Here is a 15,251-nt window from a genome sequence, read left to right as displayed (position 1 = left end):
GTTGAGAGAATGCCAAGACTGTGCAAAGCTGTCATCAAGGAAAAGAGTGGCTACTTTGAAGAATCTAAAATATATTTGGAGGTGTTTAACACCTTTTTGGCTAATACATGAATCCATATATGCTATTTCATAGTTTTGATGGCTTCACTATTTTTCTGCAATGTAGAACATAGTAAAAAATAAATACATAGTAAAAAATAAATACATGCCTTTGAATGAGTAGGTGTGTGCAAACTTTCATTTAAATGCATATTCTTATCAAATAAATTAAACACCTCTTTCCACTTTTTTATTAACCTCATTAGACTGTGACAATTACATTCAGTGCAATTGAGTTCACACAGAAGCAGGATTGTTGCGTCAACAATTTTACAAACATGCTACGGTCAACAGAAACATTCTGTCATCTATTTACATATCTAATTATCATCTGTTAAAGATGCAGTCCGGAATCGTAAGCACCACAAATTCACATAATATTGTACGAATTAGATTCATAACAATTCATACAAATTCCAAAAAACATATATATACATATATATATATATATATATAAAGCAAAACAAAACATGCAACAATTTCAATGATTTTACTGAGTTACAGATGATATAAGGAAATCAGCCAATTGAAATAAATTCATAAACCCTAATCTATGGATTTCACATGACTGGGCAGGGGCACAGCTAACAGTGGACCTGGAGGGAGGGCATAGGCCCACCCACTGGGGAGCAAGGCCCAGCTAATCAGAATGACTTTCTGCACAAAAGGGCTTTATTTTTAATTTTTTTGAGTGAAGAATAACCCATCATGTCACCCAGTTGTGTTTCAATAGGAGTGTGACTTCAGGAGGCTATCTGACACAGAGAAACTGAGGATTTGGACCAACTGACCCCAAACCCAGGATACAGGGGCTCAGTGAATGTGGTGTGGAATGTGTGCAGGTGTATCAGTGTATCAGTGGAGATACCATACATGTAGAAGGACAGCGTGCCGGCCACCCAGTCCAGATATACTCCTACTCTGTGGGAGCCGGAGGAGGTGACAGTTCTCTCATTATTGTGCCTGGCATTGTAATGTTCAGCAGAGCAGAACAGACACCAGGACTTGTCATTGCCTCCAAGCACACAGTCATTATGTTGTCCTCTCCTGCTGATTCCTTTATATGCAACTCCTATCATAACCCATTTCCCACTCCACTCTACCTCCCAGTAACAGCGCCCAGACAGACCCTCTCTACACATCACCTGTGGACGGTCCTGAAATCTCTCTGGGTGATCAGGATACGGCTGACTCCCATTCCCACATGTCACCTTTCTATTCACCTCAGACCAAGAGAGGTTTCTGTGTAATGTGTTTGGGTCCAGTTTGAGCTCAAACGCATCTGAGGGATGGGAACAAGACACAATATTTTCAAATGATCATCATTCACAATTAGAATGTTAATTCACTTTTCACTTATTCATACATTTAAAGTTGATGTTTCTAGGTATTAAAAAAGGCAGTCAAGGTAACTTGAGACGTGTTGAATGATCATATGTTATATATGGTAATGTCAAACACACTTATTCCCAGTAATTACACACACTCAAACATGGTTGCACACATGAACACACGTTACACAAACACATTTTTCTCACTCTCAATGACGTACTCTCAATGACTAAACTAGTAACACTTGTAACAAAGCCAGTCTTACATTCAAAACCTTTCAATGTGCATTCATTTTGTTGTAGACATCTTTCACCACACAACAATTGATCCAAAATATAAATGTACTGTGAAATATGACAAGTACATCGGTTTAATCACCAAAACATAATGATATCCTCTCAATTTAGCTATTTTAACAACCAGTTAATCCAATAGAACAAACTGTAAGATATATGTTTAAAAATTGCCCTTTGAATGTAGTATGCTTCAGTACTGTACATATCATCACATTACACTGTTTTCACATTAGGCAATACACTTGCACTGCCCATGTAAAATCTATAGGTTTACCAAACGTTTAAGTGATCATCAATTAAAGGGCAGTCGGTTTAAGTAATAGTAAAATGTATTTGAACAAAAGAGAAGAGAATCATATTAAAAGTAATGTGCACATTTAATTGTGAAAGGCAATTACTTTATATGAACATGTGTTGCAATGTGAAACATGTATTTCGAGGTGAAACACTGATTACGTTTGGTGTAAAAGGGAATATGATTTTGTGTTGTCAATTGAAGTGCTTAGAGTTTTGAAACACCTTCCTTCTTGATGACCTGTTTTGAGTCTTGTAGAGTTTGAGAGTTGTGAAAATGTACCACATACGTGTGAAAATTGCACCAAAGTGATAAAAAAAACAAAATACTTATTTATAGGCATATTCTTCACAACGGTCAACACTCACATTTTCTAAGCCCAGGTTTCATTGTGTGTTCTCCACCATGATCCACACTGTAGGGGTGAGCAGAAGAACAGACAGTCATTGAGTGATACATGTGCAAGCGCGCACACACATACATACATACATACATACATACATACACACACACACACACACACACACACACACACACACACACACACACACACACACACACACACAACTGCTACGAAGTGGTGGTAAGAATCTTTGGCTTACAGTAAATTATGATAACTAACTTGATAACTCAAACATGTCTGATATGAACATGGATTGACATAAATCCTCTACATACTTGAGTCTCTCCAGTCTGCAGTGTGGATCCTCCAGTCGAGCAGAGAGCAGTCTGACTCCTGAGTATCCTGGGTGATTGTAGCTCAGGTCAAGCTCTCTCAGGTGTGAGGGGTTTAACCTCAGAGCTGAGACCAGAGAAGCACAGCCTTCCTCCGTGACCAGACAGCCTGACAGGCTGCAAATAGTTTTAAATCATTTCAAAATCACTTTGGTATTTTTTGGTGGTGAAGTGGCATTATATTGTTTTCAACCTTTTCAGATGAATCACTGTCCCTAAACCTTCCATATCTATTAATATATGGATGTATCATTATTAAAAATGTACAATTATTCAAGTATTGCTGTAGAGAGAAAAATGTATATTACAAATATTTGAGTAGACTGACCAGACTAGTTTAAAAAGCAGTATCAGTCAAAAAGAAAGAAGGTGAGGTATCAGATTGAGATTGTATTGAGTAAACCAGGGCTGCCCAACCCCATTCCTGGAGATCTACTTTCCTGTAAGTTGTCAGTCCAACCCTAATTTAGTGTATCTGATTCAGCTAGTGAAGGTCTTGTTGAGCAGCTAATAAGTAGAATCAGGTGTGTTAAATTAGGGTTGGACTGAAAACCCACAGGAATGTAGATCTCCGGGAAGAGGGTTGGGCAGCCCTGGAGTAAACAGTCCAAGCGGTTTAAGGGGAAACATTCAAATGTATTGGATTGGCCTAGTCAAAGCCCAGACCTCAATCCAATTGAGAATCTGTGGTATGACTTAAAGAATGCTGTACACCAGCAGGAACCCATCCAACTTGAAGGAGCTGGAGCAGTTTGGGCTTGAAGAATCCTAGTGGCTAGATGTGCCAAACTTATAGAGACATATCCCAACAGACTTGTAATTGCTGCAAAAGGTGGCTCTACAAAGTATTGACTTTTTAGGGGGGGGGTTCTGCACATTCAAGTTAAGTTTTTTGTCTTATCTCTTGTTTGTTTCACAATAAAGACATGTTTATCATCTTCAAAGTGGTAGGCATGTTGTGTAAATCAAACGATACAAACCCCCCAAAAAATCTATTTTAATTCCAGGTTGTAAGGCAACAAAATAGGGAAAACAAGCCACTGTAAGTATTGGACAAATTAATTTGTATAATGTATTAAAGTAGTCCAAATTTAGCTTGTGACTATACAAACTCGTTGGATGCATTTGCAGTTTGTTTTGGTTGTGTGTTGAGAGATGTTTAACCTAACTGAATGATGAATGGAGTAAATTTGTTTCTTAACACTACTAAAGGGTTGGACTGAAAACCCACAGGAATGTGGGTTTTCAGAGATGGCCGCCTCGCTTCGCGTTCCTAGGTAACTATGCAGTGTTTTGTTTTTTTACGTGTTATTTCTCACATTAGTACCCCAGGTCATCTTAGGTTTCATTACGTACAGTCAAGAAGAACTACTGAATATAAGATCAGCGTCAACTCACCATCAGTACGACCAAGAATATGTTTTTCGCGACGCGGATCCTGTGTTCTGCCTTTCAACCGGGACAACGGAATGGATCCTATGCGGCGACACAAAAAAACGACTCCGAAAAAGAGGTAAACGAGGCGGTCTTCTGGTCAGACTCCGGAGACGGGCACATCGTGCACCACTCCCTAGCATTCTTCTCGCCAATGTCCAGTCTCTTGACAACAAGGTTGATGAAATCCGAGCAAGGGTAGCATTCCAGAGGGATATCAGAGACTGTAACGTTCTTTGCTTCACGGAAACATGGCTCACTGGAGAGACGCTATCCAAACTGGAATCCATTTATCCGGAGGCTGCATTCATTGTAGCTGGGGATTTTAACAAGGCTAATCTGAAAACAAGACTCCCTAAATTTTATCAGCATATCGATTGCGCAACCAGGGGTGGAAAAACCTTGGATCATTGTTACTCTAACTTCCGCGACGCATATAAGGCCCTGCCCCGCCCTCCTTTCGGAAAAGCTGACCACGACTCCATTTTGTTGATCCCTGCCTACAGACAGAAACTAAAACAAGAAGCTCCCACGCTGAGGTCTGTCCAACGCTGGTCCGCCAAGCTGACTCCACACTCCAAGACTGCTTCCATCACGTGGACTGGGAGATGTTTCGTATTGCGTCAGATAACAATATTGACGAATACGCTGATTCGGTGTGCGAGTTCATTAGAACGTGCGTTGAAGATGTCGTTCCCATAGCAACGATTAAAACATTCCCTAACCAGAAACCGTGGATTGATGGCAGCATTCGCGTGAAACTGAAAGCGCAAACCACTGCTTTTAATCAGGGCAAGGTGACTGGTAACATGACCGAATACAAACAGTGCAGCTATTCCTCCGCAAGGCTATCAAACAAGCTAAGCGTCAGTACAGAGACAAAGTAGAATCTCAATTCAACGGCTCAGACACAAGAGGCATGTGGCAGGGTCTACAGGCAATCACGGACTACAAGAAGAAATCCAGCCCAGTCACGGACCAGGATGTCTTGCTCCCAGGCAGACTAAATAACTTTTTGCCCGCTTTGAGGACAATACAGTGCCACTGACACGGCCTGCAACGAAAACATGCGGACTCTCCTTCACTGCAGCCGAGGTGAGTAAGACATTTAAACGTGTTAACCCTCGCAAGGCTGCAGGCCCAGACGGCATCCCCAGCCGCGCCCTCAGAGCATGCGCAGACCAGCTGGCCGGTGTGTTTACGGACATATTCAATCAATCCCTATACCAGTCTGCTGTTCCCACATGCTTCAAGAGGGCCACCATTGTTCCTGTTCCCAAGAAAGCTAAGGTAACTGAGCTAAACAACTACCGCCCCATAGCACTCACTTCCGTCATCATGAAGTGCTTTGAGAGACTAGTCAAGGACCATATCACCTCCACCCTACCTGACACCCTAGACCCACTCCAATTTGCTTACCGCCCAAATAGGTCCACAGACGATGCAATCTCAACCACACTGCACACTGCCCTAACCCATCTGGACAAGAGGAATACCTATGTGAGAATGCTGTTCATCGACTACAGCTCGGCATTCAACACCATAGTACCCTCCAAGCTCGTCATCAAGCTCGAGACCCTGGGTCTCGACCCCGCCCTGTGCAACTGGGTACTGGACTTCCTGTAGGGCCGCCCCCAGGTGGTGAGGGTAGGCAACAACATCTCCACCCCGCTGATCCTCAACACTGGGGCCCCACAAGGGTGCGTTCTGAGCCCTCTCCTGTACTCCCTGTTCACCCACGACTGCGTGGTCACGCACGCCTCCAACTCAATCATCAAGTTTGCGGACGACACAACAGTGGTAGGCTTGATTACCAACAACGACGAGACGGCCTACAGGGAGGAGGTGAAGGCCCTCGGAGTGTGGTGTCAGGAAAATAACCTCACACTCAACGTCAACAAAACTAAGGAGATGATTGTGGACTTCAGGAAACAGCAGAGGGAACACCCCCCGATCCACATCGATGGAACAGTATTGGTCCACTCACACAGACAGCATCGTGAAGAAGGCGCAGCAGCGCCTCTTCAACCTCAGGAGGCTGAAGAAATTCGGCTTGTCACCAAAAGCACTCACAAACTTCTACAGATGCACAATCGAGAGCATCCTGGCGGGCTGTATCACCGCCTGGTACGGCAACTGCTCCGCCCACAACCGTAAGGCTCTCCAGAGGGTAGTGAGGTCTGCACAACACATCACCGGGGGCAAACCTGTGCAAACCTGCCCTCCAGGACACCTACACCACCTGATGTTACAGGAAGGCCATAAAGATCATCAAGGACATCAACCACCCGAGCCACTGCCTGTTCACCCCGCTATCATCCAGAAGGCAAGGTCAGTACAGGTGCATCAAAGCTGGGACCGAGAGACTGAAAAACAGCTTCTATCTCAAGGCCATCAGACTGTTAAACAGCCACCACTAACATTGAGTGGCTGCTGCCAACACACTGACACTGACACTGACTCAACTCCAGCCACTTTAATAATGGGAATTGATGGGAAGTGATGTAAATATATCACTAGCCACTTTAAACAATGCTACCTTATATAATGTTACTTACCCTACATTATTCATCTCATATGCATACGTATATACTGTACTCTATATCATCGACTGCATCCTTATGTAATACATGTATCACTAGCCACTTTAACTATGCCACTTTGTTTACATACTCATCTCATATGTATATACTGTACTCGATACCATCTACTGTATCTTGCCTATGCTGCTCTGTACCATCACTCATTCATATATCCTTATGTACATATTCTTTATCTCCTTACACTGTGTATAAGACAGTAGTTTTGGAATTGTTAGTTAGATTACTTGTTGGTTATTACTGCATTGTCGGAACTAGAAGCACAAGCATTTCGCTACACTCGCATTAACATCTGCTAACCATGTGTATGTGACAAATAAAATTTGATTTGATTTGATTTGAAATTAATTCAAATAATGCCATGATTTAGAAAAATCATGAATAATAATGAGTGAGAAGTTAGAGGCTAAAACAAAACATGCTAACCTCAGACATTTGTGCCTCTGTAACTTTGTCATACATCATTAATCATTATTCATTCATGTTTATCCATAATCATGGTAGCATCCACATGAATGCAGAAGTGTTCAGAACATCTTACATTCTTAATCACAATAAAAGTGACACCAGACATTATTCACCATTCGGTTTCTATTCGGCAAAACATATTCCAAAACCCAACCAAAACAAACTGCAAATGCATCCAACAAGTGACAAGATGGATGTAATCACAGAGTGCAAGGAATATGGGATGAAATACTACACTTTTTGACTACTTTAATATACCAAAAGTGAATTTGTCCAAATAGTTATGACATCTTCTAATGGGGGGGAGATACATAATAAAGATATTTTATGTCTAAATGGTAAGATAGATATGTTTGAAATTCCCCTAAAAGTGTTATTCTGTACTGTTGCCTAATATAAATCCAAAATGCTGGAGCATAGAGCCAAATTAAACAATTTAAGCCTGATAAACACATGTGGATCCAGTGAACAGTTATCACAAGTTGACTAAAAATAGGAATACGGACCTCAGAGTCTCAAGTTTACATTGTGGATCCTGCAGTCCAGCAGAGAGCATCTTCACTCCTGAATCCTTCAGGTCATTGTTACTCAGATCCAGCTCTCTCAGGTGTGAGGGGTTTGACTTCAGAGCTGAGGCCAGAGAAGCACAACCTTCCTCTGTGACTCCACAGTCTGACAGCCTGACAGAGAGATCATCATGATTTCACATAGACAGTGTTAATTTAACACGAGTAGTGTAGAAGTAGAATGGTATTTGGTTTATTCTCTCGACATATAGATTCATCTTCCGTCTCCTAGAATTGTATGGTCATCTTGTTATACTGATGCAAACATCAATGTATTATTCCATATGTTGTTCAATAGTGCATATATTTTTCTAAATGGAATATCTAATGATTAATACTTAAATGTCATTCTACAATATGTACTCACAGAGCTGTTCTGGATGCTTTGACAACTGGCAGAAGCCTCAGAAGTCCTTCCTCTGATTTGGAGTATTTCTTCAGGTCAAACACCTCCAGATCCTCTTCTGAAGTCATCAACACAAAGGCCAGAGCTGACCACAGTGCAGGTGAGAGTTTTTCACTGGAGACATTTCCCGAGCTCAGGTAACTTTGGATCTCCTTCACTAGAGAATGGTCATTCAGTTCTTTCAGACAGTGGAACAGATTGATGCACCTCTCTGGAGAGGGATTCTCCCTGATCTTCTCCTTGATGTACATGACTGTTTCCTCATGGCTCTGTGGGCTGCTTCTTGTCTTTGTCAGTAGACCTCGTAAGTGCTTATGATTTGACTCCAGTGAGAGGCCCAGAAGGAAGCGGAGGAAAAGATCAAGGTGTCCACCCGCACTCTCCAAGGCTTTATCCACAGCACTCTTGTGGAAGTCAATTGCAGGTATTTTTCTGAACCAAAATGTTTTGAAGATTAACTGTGGTTTGGCTATTAGATTCTCATTGTCATTGCTGAATCTGAGGAACACATATACAGCAGCCAGAAACTCCTGAATGCTCAGATGCACAAAGCAAAACACCTTGACCTGGTACAGCCCACACTCCTCTCTGAAGATCTGTGTACACACTCCTGAGTACACTGAGGCTTCCCTGACATCAATGCCACACTCTTTCAGGTCTTCTTCATAGAAAATTAGATTGCCTTTCACAAGCTGCTGAAAAGCCAGTTTTCCCAGTGACAGAATGCTTGTTTTATTCCAGTGTGGACCTGTCTCTTCTTTTGCAAGATACTTTTCATTCGCCTGTTTGGTCTGAAATACCAGGAAGTGTGTGCACATCTCAGTTAGAGTCTGGGGCAACTCTCTCCCTTCTTCACCCATTTTCTCCAAAACTGTGGCAGAGATCCAACAGAAGACTGGTATGTGGCACATGATGTAGAGGCTCCTTGATGACTTCATGTGTGAGATGATTCTACTGGCCAAGTTCTTATCACTAAATCTCTTTCTAAAGTATTCCTCTTTTTGTGGATCATTAAACCCTCGCACCTCTGTAACCTGGTCAACACATCCTGAAGGGATCTGATTGGCTGCTGCAGGTCTAGTAGTTATCCAGAGAAGAGCAGAGGGCAGCAGATTTCCCTCGATGAGGTTTGTCAGCAGCATATCCACTGAGGTCGACTCTGTGACATCACAACAGCTCTTGTTCCTCTTGAAGTCTAGGGGCAGTCGGCACTCATCCAGACCATCAAAGATGAACAGAACTTTGTACTTGTCAAAGTTGGAGATTCTTGATTTTTTTGTTTCCATTGAGAAGTGATCGAGAAGTTCAAACAAACTGTGTTTTTCCCCTTTCATCAAATTCAGCTCCCGAAAAGGAAGTGAAAATACAAATTGGACATCCTGATTTGCTTTTCCTTCAGCCCAGTCCAGAATGAACTTCTGCACAGAGACTGTTTTTCCAATGCCGGCGACTCCCTTTGTCAGCACAGTTCTGATAGGTCTGTCTTGTCCAGGTAAAGGTTTGAAGATGTCATTACATTTGATTGCCGTCTCTGGTCTTGCTTGTTTCCTGGTTGTTGTCTCCATTTGTCTTACCTCATGTTCATTATTGACCTCTCCATTTCCACCCTTTGTGATGTAGAGTTCTGTGTAGATCTTATTGAGAAGTGTTGGGTTCCCTTGCTTAGCAATACCCTCAAATGCACTTTGATATTTCGTCTTTAGATTAGATTTGAGTTCCCGTTGGCAAATCAAAGCAAGCTCACCTGAATAAACAAGAAGCACAGAGGATATTCAAAATTGGAAGAATGGAGTTAATCATACATATCTTTGGTCAAAACAAAACAGATCCCAGAGATCCCACTCTGTAACTTTCTGTGTCAGTAAAACACAGTCCATAGTCCTTTTGTACTATGCATTTGCTACTACGCCCTTGCATCTAAGATGTAACTTGCTCTTGTATCTTACATATCGAATGTAAATGCATGCATCCAGAAAAAGTCCAGGATGAAATGTGTTACATTGGCCCAGCATGGCCTCGAGTCTCCTCTTTCACCTGCCAAGTCAACTTATCGAGGTGACAGGTCCACATAGGATTGTGTTATGAATGAGTCAAATGTAATCATATCCCCTCTTAACTGCCTGTATAAATGCATGAATGTTTTCTTTACAAGTTAAATTAATGCACACAACACATACTTGAGTTATAATGCTATGTACAGATTTTCTACATCCCCCATAATGGAGCAATCAACAGTGAAGGCAGACAGTTCTTACTTTTCTCCAGTGTGTCAGCAAGCTCCTTCTGGTTCATCTCAAAGCCTTCAGGGAGATCTGAACTCAGCACTGTCTTGAACTGTCTTGATAGCTCCTGTTGGGCTCTGTGGACAAAAGATGAGCTTACATCTGTACATTCAGCATGCACACAGAAGCAATAACACATAAGAGGGTATGCATGAATTAATTGCAACGGTGTGATGTGGCCAAGCCTCGTACTGTCAGCATATCATTACATGAATCTGTAAAACAATGATATCTCACATTTGTTCGGAAACAACTCCATCTCTGAACCTTAAAGGTGGATCCATAGACTGGTCACTCTTCATAGACACACAGCTGGGTGCCGTGATGGCTGGTCTCTCCTGCTGGACCCTGACAAAAATTTAAAGAGATCAGAGCAACTTTAATACAGTACACCTTTGGTAGTAGTAGCTGTAGCAAAATACTCCAATGAGCAACAATAAATCAGTAGTGTTTTTAACACAGTGACAAAGTTGACATTTTGACCAAATTAACATCAACCAAGTCATACTGGTTCTTACCTTTCTACAGTAGAAATGTTTTCCTCTTTAAATGTGAGAGGTGGTTCCATAGACAGGTCATTCTTCATGGACATGCAGCTGGGTACAGGTGAGTCTAGTCTCTGCTGCTTTATCCTGTCAAAAGCACAAAGAAAACCAGTCAGTTTGTTGTACTCACTGAGACTCATCTGGTTGGCAGGAAACATCAAGAAAAAGGACAATCAGTATGAAATAGACAATATCATGTTCATTATCTACTCTATGTTCTATTAATAAAACACACCTTTGTTCAATGGAAACATCTCCTTCTCTGAACATGATAGGTGGATTCATAGATTTGTCACTCTTCATGGACACACAGCTGGGTACAGGGGAGGCAGGTCTCTGATGTTCGATCCTGACAAAAGCACAAAGAAAGCAGTCAATTTGGTATACTCACTGAGACTCATCTGGTTGGCAGGAAACATCAAGAAAAAGGACAATCAGTATGAAATAGACAATATCATGTTCATTATCTACTCTATGTTCTATTAATAAAACACACCTTTGTTCAATGGAAACATCTCCTTCTCTGAACATGATAGGTGGATTCATAGATTTGTCACTCTTCATGGACACACAGCTGGGTACAGGGGAGGCAGGTCTCTGATGTTCGATCCTGACAAAAGCACAAAACTCCTCATTCTTCAATCAGATGTATAACATGGAACATAAATATAAAAAACACAGAGGTATTTTGTTGCATTTTCTCTCTCTTCGTTCCAGTTCACTTTTATAGTTCTCTCTGTTCTCTTAACACGTATGGACCCCAAACTTAATCCAGCATCTGACTAATTACACAAGACTTGAGTTCTGGGTTAAAGTGTTATAGACGAATTGACCAAGTTGACATTTCGGCCAAATTGACATTGACCAAGTCCAATGGCTTCTTGCCTTTTTTCAGTAGAAAGGTTTCCCTCTTTAAACGTGAGAGGTAGATCCATAGATTGGTCACATTTCATGGACACACAGGTGCATACAGGGGAGTTGGGTCTCTCCTGATGGATTGGGCTTTAACACAACAGAGACATACTTTCAGTCTCTAATATATTTTGCCTAATGAAAATGTGAAACAATTTTGTCACTCTTTAAATTGCACACGCATGCACACACACACACACACACACACACACACACACACACACACACACACACACACACACACACACACACACATCCTACCTCATAGCTTTAGTGTCATGTACCCCAGAGAGATTCATGTTAGAGGCAGTGCCCCCCTCTCGGTCAACAGAGAGACTCATTTTAAAGTCAGTGCCCCACTCCCCTCCTCTCTCATCAGACCTACAGTAGAAAACACACAATGGAGAGTGATATACACATCCTGGATCAAAACTCGTACTGTAAAGACTACAGAGACACAATGTCTGGATCAGAACCAAACAGAAAATAATGACACATATTACCTTGAGCAAACAAATACCCATCAAATAAAAACAAACATGGACAGAAATCCTGTTTTGTTTTCGCTCTTCAACTATCAGCCATTTTACTGATAACCAAGAACAACTGATTCACTTCCTTTTTGAAAAAATATTAGACTGAGTAACTAAACTGAAGTAGCAGCACTTACATCAACATCCATGTATTCTCTCTCTCTGCTAGTAGATACACAGACTTCCAGTCATTGTGCTAATGCTAGTTAGCATTGGCTTGCAAAACAACCTCCATTTATTGATTTAACCTTTATTTAGCTAGGCAAGTCGGTTAAGAACAAATTCTTATTTACAATGACAGCCTAGGAACGGTGGGTTAACTGCCTTGTTCCGGGGCAGAACAGCAGATGTTTACCTTGTCAGCTCAGGGATTTGATTAGCAGTCTATCAGTTACTGGCCCAACACTCTTACCACTAGGCTACCTGCCGAGAGATATAAGGTAAGCCCTTTTGAACAGTAACCAGGCATCTTCTACTGATGGGATGAGGTCAATACTCTTCCAGGTTACCCGGGCCAAGTCGATTTGAAAGGCCTACTCACTGAAGTGTTTTAGGGAGCGTTTTACAGTGATGAGGGGTGGTCATTTGACCGCGGACCCATTACGCACGCAGGCAATGAGGCAGTGATCGCTGAGATCCTGGTTGAAGACAGCAGAGGTGTATTTAAAGGTTAAGTTGGTCATGATGATATCTAAAAGAGTGCCCATGGTTACGGATTTAGGGTTGTACCTGGTAGGTTCCTTGATAATTTGTGTGAGATTGAGGGCATCAAGCTTAGATTGTAAGATGGCTGGGGTGTTAAGCATGTCCCAGTTTAGGTCACCTAACAGTACGAACTCTGAAGGTAGATGTGGGGGTGATTAATTCACATATGGTGTCCAGGGCACAGCTGGGGGCTGAGGGGGGTCTATAACAAGCGGCAACTGTGAGAGACTTGTTTCTGGAAAGGCCTGGGTTAACCTCTACATCACCAGAGGAACAGAGTTGGAGTAGGATAAGGGTACAGCTAAAGGCTATAAGAACTGGTCATCTAGTGCATTCGGAACAGAGAGTAAAGGAGCAGATTTCTGGGTGCCGAAAGAATAGATTCAAGGCATCATGTACAGACAAGGGTATGGTAGGATGTGAGTATAGTGGAGGAAAACCTAGGCATTGAGTGGCGATGAGAGAGGTTTTGTCTCTAGAGGCACCATTTAAGCCAGGTGAGGTCACTGCATGTGTGGGGGGTGGAACAAAAGGACTAGCTAAGGCATATTGAGGGTATTAACAACACAGACAAACCTTGTATAAAATATTTCAATTTGTAACTTTAAAACAACGTTAGATCTTCAATGTTATATCCACATCAGCTACCCTTTGTTCTCCCATCCAGCTTTAACCCTGCTTAACTGTGATACTTGTCACTGACTATTACCAATGTGATATCGTGAGAATGATTGTTGAGAGATCTCCATTTAATAACAAAAAAGATTTACTGTAGCTATCAAATTCACTCCACAAAGAGTAGTTTTAGCAAAGCAAATTAAATGTGACCATACTTTATCAGTCATGCTGTATGTCATCAATCATGCTATTTATGCCTCTATAGCATTTGCATCTATTGTCATCAACAGCTTAAATTGCTTATACACAGTATTAAACTAAAAATAGACCATACAAATATAATGATATTTATGATGTTAAATTGTGTTTGGTTATCAACGGAACCAAATATCAACATTTGAAGGAGATTACTTACTTTATTATTTTCTTCTCTCGAGATGATTTTTTCTCTATCCTCTCAAAATGGAGCCTGAATAAGATCAAACGTACTTTCGGTTTAAGCTCAGCTGTCTTCCCACCCCACCCTGATAAAAGAGTGTTGTATTGATATCAAACATTAGATGGCAGTAAACATCTGTTCTAACTAGACTTTTTTTGAAATTTAGTTTTCTTTATTTTTGCAGTTAAATCTCTATACATACAAGAAGTATACAAACAGACAATGATAACATATGCTAGGGGGTACAACTAATTACAGATTATACAAAGACCTTAAAAGATACACACGCATTGATTGTTTTAACAGCTTTCTTATTAGTATAATGTAGAATGGTCTTAATGTATTGCTCAAATTCCTTATAGAAAACATGGAAGAGTGGTTTTTAATTAGTGAATTCACATTTATGAATATTACATTTTTCCATTAGCACAATTAGATTTATGATGTAAAATATTTTTTCTTTATCATTATTATAGTTAAGGAAACCGAGCAGCACATCCTCCCATAAAAAAGAAAATGTAATCAAGAATATGAATATCTTGCCATATTTTCTTTACATGTAGACAATGCCAAAACAATTGCAAACTGTTGCTGGATGCTCAACACAAAAAATACAGTTAATGTTGTCTTTTTTGAGTTTCTTCAGGTAATGATTCACAGGGTAATACTTATGGATCATTCTGAAAGAGACCTCTTTGACCTTGTTAACAAACAGGTATTTGTGTGGTAATAACCAGACATTTTCCAACAAATATCATTGATGAATGTATTCCAGTAAGTTGTGAAATAAGGAATGGAAACAATGTCCCCTTGAAATAAAGTATGTATATATCTGTTGTTCTGAGGGAGCAAGGAGAAACACATTTCTCCTATTGGAGAGTCAACTGGACTAAGCGAGGGTAGGTCAAGAAGGTGAGGTCTGGTTACACCTCTAAACAACATGAGAGTTCCAGATGAAAAGCATCAAAGACTATGACAAACTCTCT

At 41.0% G+C, this 15,251-nt stretch overlaps 1 protein-coding gene across 1 annotated transcript; it reads right to left on the bottom strand.

Annotated features, from left to right (window-relative positions):
- Positions 1-616: 616 nt before the first annotated feature.
- On the bottom strand, positions 617-14,311 carry LOC112264887 (NLR family CARD domain-containing protein 3). The gene is made up of 12 exons (XM_042295716.1): positions 14,242-14,311; positions 12,232-12,351; positions 11,555-11,668; positions 11,294-11,407; positions 11,032-11,145; positions 10,751-10,861; positions 10,487-10,590; positions 8,193-9,975; positions 7,766-7,939; positions 2,701-2,874; positions 2,391-2,437; positions 617-1,381 (listed from the first exon to the last, which is right to left on the bottom strand). Exons 2-12 carry the CDS (start codon positions 12,309-12,311, stop codon positions 843-845), a joined length of 3,354 nt encoding a protein of 1,117 aa, XP_042151650.1. The 5' UTR covers positions 12,312-12,351; positions 14,242-14,311; the 3' UTR covers positions 617-842.
- Between the last annotated feature and the right edge of the window lie 940 nt (positions 14,312-15,251).

This window comes from Oncorhynchus tshawytscha, linkage group LG13, assembly GCF_018296145.1.
Source record: "Oncorhynchus tshawytscha isolate Ot180627B linkage group LG13, Otsh_v2.0, whole genome shotgun sequence".
Classification (NCBI taxonomy): Eukaryota; Metazoa; Chordata; class Actinopteri; order Salmoniformes; family Salmonidae; genus Oncorhynchus; species Oncorhynchus tshawytscha.
This window is presented reverse-complemented; position numbering and strand designations above follow the sequence as displayed.

Excerpts from the sequence above, each read along its gene's own strand:
- LOC112264887 (XM_042295716.1), bottom strand. The coding sequence starts at position 12,311 with ATGAGTCTCTCTGTTGACCGAGAGGGGGGCACTGCCTCTAACATGAAT. Across the intron at positions 11,669-12,231 it reads CATGACACTAAAGCTATGAG|GATCGAACATCAGAGACCTG; the intron begins GTAGGATGTGTG and ends TGCTTTTGTCAG. Across the intron at positions 10,591-10,750 it reads GGAGTTGTTTCCGAACAAAT|AGCCCAACAGGAGCTATCAA; the intron begins GTGAGATATCAT and ends TTTTGTCCACAG.